Genomic DNA, 4,332 nt, shown 5'->3' with positions numbered 1-4,332 from the left:
CAATCTCGACGTGTTTCAATACACCGATATTCATGATTTCTGACATATTAGGCGGTATTCGTAGTCTGTTCTTATTTTGCTAATACGACTCTCTGGCTGTTCATAACATCTTAAGACTGTAAGACGGTCTTAAATATAAGATCCAACTATAAATACCGATCATTATTAACTAATAGACGGTATCGATAGATGATATTATTATGTTGATTAAAGGCACGTTTTCCTTTCGTGTTTGATCTTTTTTCTAATTTGTATTGACTAGTAGATTATCGATAAATTTCTCTTAACTTTCGACTATTACGGCAGCAACCGGTGGACACGGTCCAATTTATCTGGCACAGCTTTTCGAAAATTCCTTCGCTGCGTTTCATACATCTCCCTCTCGCTTTACGCATCTTAGTCAAATCATTCTGCCAACCGTTTCGCGGGGGTGTTAACCGAATGCTATTACGTTACTCTCAACGATGGCGGAGCAAAGGGATGGATAAAGATGTATAGAGAGAGAGAGAGAGAGAGAGAGAGACAGAAAATGAAAAAATAGATAAAAAAAGGCTCAGAGATAAAGAGGAGGAAAGATGCGGATGTGTGATCATGGGAGTAAAGAAGCGTAACGGAAAGAGAAGCTGAACCAGTGAACAAACTGAAAGAGAGAAAGAGAGTGAAAAAGAGAAAGACAAAACTAAGAGCGAGTAAGAAGACAACAGAAATAGAGGGGAAGAGAATTGGAACCACCTCTCCTGTTTCTTCTAGCTCTATTCTAAGGAAGTCGTCACCAAAAATGGCGGGGCGAAACGTGTATGCGACGATGCGCGTAACATTGTCGCCCGCGCTTTGTTATCACTTGATATTATCGCAAGCCATAATCAAGGTCTTCGCGCGATGAAACGCGATGATTTTCCCAAGCACGGAAAACTAGAAGAACGGGGAAGTGGGACAATATCTCGATGTCTATAGTCGATAATTGTAACCTAACACCTACCGCAGAGGCAGTGGTTTGCTCTCTGTACGCTCGAATGAAGCGCAGCCCGCCAAGAATGTACGCAATCTGCCAAGGAACGGGAACGATAAGCGTAAAAATGTGCAAAAGCGGGATTGATCTCTTCTTACAGTCATCTGAGAAAGCGAAACATACTTAAAATTAGAGTACAAAACATCGTTGTCCATTTAAGCACTACAGCTCAACCATTTAATTACATTAGTTTATAAGTGCTAATTTTTAATGAGAAAAGAAATTTTTTTTAAACATATTATAGGGTGCTAAGTTTGAATCTTCTATTAGAAAAATTTATCTGATCAAATATTTTAAATAATATATTAATTTTTAAATATAACATGTCATATAACATGTTATATTTAACAACAATTGTTAAATATAACAATCATTTTGCAGATAGCATGTCAATTTTTAAGATACAGCATTTTTTTCCTGAATTATTTAGGTGCGATAAGTGACCAGTAAGGCAAACACTTCCATTAGGATTTGATGATAATTGAGAAATGTTATTTTCAGTTTTGGAACGAAAACATTCAGGCGACTATTGATGGATTTTAAAGGCAGCTCCAAACGACATGTACGCCAATGTACATTACATTAGCAATTATTACTTACACACATACACACATGTGCATGACATGCATAATTATCCATATGCCAATATTATGTAGACCAATATTTAACTAATGTGCGGAAAATTGGCGTACATTGGTCATGTCGCCTTAATATGTAAAACCGATCCAAAGATTTACAAAAAACAAAAATTAAACGTTCAACACTACTGATTGTTTTTTAATTTTCAATAAAACTTTACTGTATTGGAAAAAATGTTTTTTTTTGTATCTCAAAAATCCAGACTTGATGGAAATATTTCTATGGTAAGATTCGGATTCAACGTCAAAAATTACTTTAGAAGCAGTTTTTATATACTCTTGCACAAAATCTTGTAAACTAGTATATCAATTTATATTCTTTTAATGAATAATATGTTTCTTTTTTAAAATTATAATTAAATATTAATTAATACATGCATGCCCTATGCAATCTTAACAAAATGTTCTCTGTACTTATTATTAAATACCTACATTATATGTAAAATAAATATAAGCATTTTCAATCGACGTCTATTCCGGTTTCTTATTATTTAATATGATTTTCCTAGATCTAGTAGTAATCTGTCTACAGATGCCCGAAGTTGCACCACATGCGACAAAGTCCTGACCGAACTGGAGAAAATCGACGACGATACAGACCACTTTGGAGTCGACTTTGTCAAAATCAACGATAAACGACTGGCGAAGCAATATGGCATCAAAAACTTTCCGGCTCTTACATATTTCCGCGAAAAAGAACCAATCATATACGATGGTAAGCCAGTACTTAAATAAACACCTATTCAAGCGCATAATAAATATCATTATTAATAATTCGCTAAAATTATATTGAGTTAGTGAGAGCAACAATTGAGAATTTACTAATAAATGAAACTGATAACTATAAAATTCATATGAAATATTATTAGCACTAAGATCCGTCTTGATTGAATATAGCCCAGTAAAAAAACACCAAACTAACAGTAATGTAATACCAATGTTATAATTTTATACTTAATATATAAATGTAATATTACACACATTGCATGTAACAGCTGTATTAATGAATGTGAAATTATAACATTGATGTTATGTTATTGTTACTTTATGTTTGCTGGGGTCCTTCTTCGTTTATTTGTGTTGAATATTTCTCAGTCGATTTTCACTTAATATTGTTTATATACAAACGTGTTATCGTATAAAGAAAAATATATATATGTAATTATTTACTTAGGTGACTTAATGGACGAAGAGAATGTATTGGATTTTCTTACGAGTTTGGAAGCTATGGATCGACCAGATCGTATCGAAGAAGTTAATGCAAAAATTCTGTCGAAGATTGTTGAGGAAACGGATTTTGTGGCAGTCCTCTTCTGTAAGTCGTTTTTCTCATTATTAATCATTAAATTAAGTCTTAGCCAAAAACATTCAGAAAATCGAATTATTTGAAATATATCCTTTTATTTTTAATAAAATATCGTGCATGCAAATTTTGCTGTAAAATGTCTCTTAGAAAATATTCTATGAAATACATATGTGAGATATTTTTAAAAAGTAGCAAAATTAAATTAAATAATTTATTCTAATTAATAACTGTCAAATGTTTATGTTCATCAAATCGTGAAATGTATAACTATAAAGAAAAAATTTAATGGCACACTCCAGTGATTATATTGTATAACAAAGAAAAATTTTTCCCATAAAAATATTTTTATATAAAACATATAAAATTAATATATTTAAAAATATTGATGATTTAAAATGTGAGCTTAAGGATCACAAGATTATTTATTTATGCTTAATCTAAAGTAAAAAAAGATAATTTTGCATTAAATTAGTGTGTAGAGTAATTTAAGCAAATTGTTTAACTGACGTAAATAAACTGGCAAGCAATTGAAATAGCAGAAGAAAATACAAACAGAGAATGAGAAATACGAAACAAGGCAGTTGCTCGCGAGTATGTAATTGAACAGCTGTAATTACATGCACGGATGAATAATTTTTTTATTAATGGCAAAGACATGAAAAAAGGATAATTGGTCTCGAATGGATCGCACCTCTGAATTTTTGTAGTCTGTATATTCGTACGATTTTCTATAGTTCGGCATCTATTCAAAACTAAGTTTTAGGCTAATAACTGTATCAGTCAACATCGAAAAATCAACAGTGCTACACAGTGATGTTACGTAATGTACCCTGACCGTCATCCGTGTACCTATCGTCCGTTTAATCTGTTATTGTCCGACGTCTTACTAATCAATTGTGTATGTCACGTTTGCGATGGAATTGTTCGTCATTCTCCGCAGAACCTAAACTAACAGTAACATTACATCAATATTATAATTTTCCACTCAACAAAATAAAATTAATATAATACATATTATACTTTATGCTTACATTGTTGAGTTAATTATAACATTAATGTAATATTAGTATTTGTGTTCTGCGGATCTGTATATAAAATATAAAAATCGCGATTAATTTTCCCGCAAATTCGCTACAATTTTAAAATATTGTGTATTCTTGCCATATGCACGTTGATCATCATTAAACACAATAAATTAATAAAATAGCAAATTTAATGAGATGGCTTTCAGATCTTTTGCTATCATTATTATGAAGCTCTTAATCATAATTAGATACATATATATCACTATGTACAGTTTCATGTTCTTTGAGTTGCAGTTGTTCTAATTTCATATATATATATACAGAGAAGGATCTAAAGAGATACATTTTCTTATC

At 31.6% G+C, this 4,332-nt stretch overlaps 1 protein-coding gene across 5 annotated transcripts in view; it reads left to right on the top strand.

Moving 5' to 3' along the window:
• The window catches only part of LOC108756796, a 35,636-nt gene that overhangs the window by 8,929 nt on the left and 22,375 nt on the right, over window positions 1-4,332 (top strand). For all 5 annotated transcript variants that reach the window (XM_018500843.1, XM_018500845.1, XM_018500842.1 and 2 more), the window contains exons 2-3: window positions 2,180-2,362; window positions 2,822-2,962. In XM_018500843.1, coding sequence (XP_018356345.1) covers window positions 2,180-2,362; window positions 2,822-2,962 — 324 coding nt within the window. The remainder of the gene's footprint in view (window positions 1-2,179; window positions 2,363-2,821; window positions 2,963-4,332) is intronic.

This window comes from Trachymyrmex septentrionalis, unplaced genomic scaffold (assembly GCF_001594115.1).
Source record: "Trachymyrmex septentrionalis isolate Tsep2-gDNA-1 unplaced genomic scaffold, Tsep1.0 scaffold13, whole genome shotgun sequence".
Lineage (NCBI taxonomy): Eukaryota > Metazoa > Arthropoda > Insecta > Hymenoptera > Formicidae > Trachymyrmex > Trachymyrmex septentrionalis.
The sequence above is the reverse complement of the archived record's forward strand: the minus strand, read 5'-3'. Positions and strand labels throughout refer to the sequence as shown.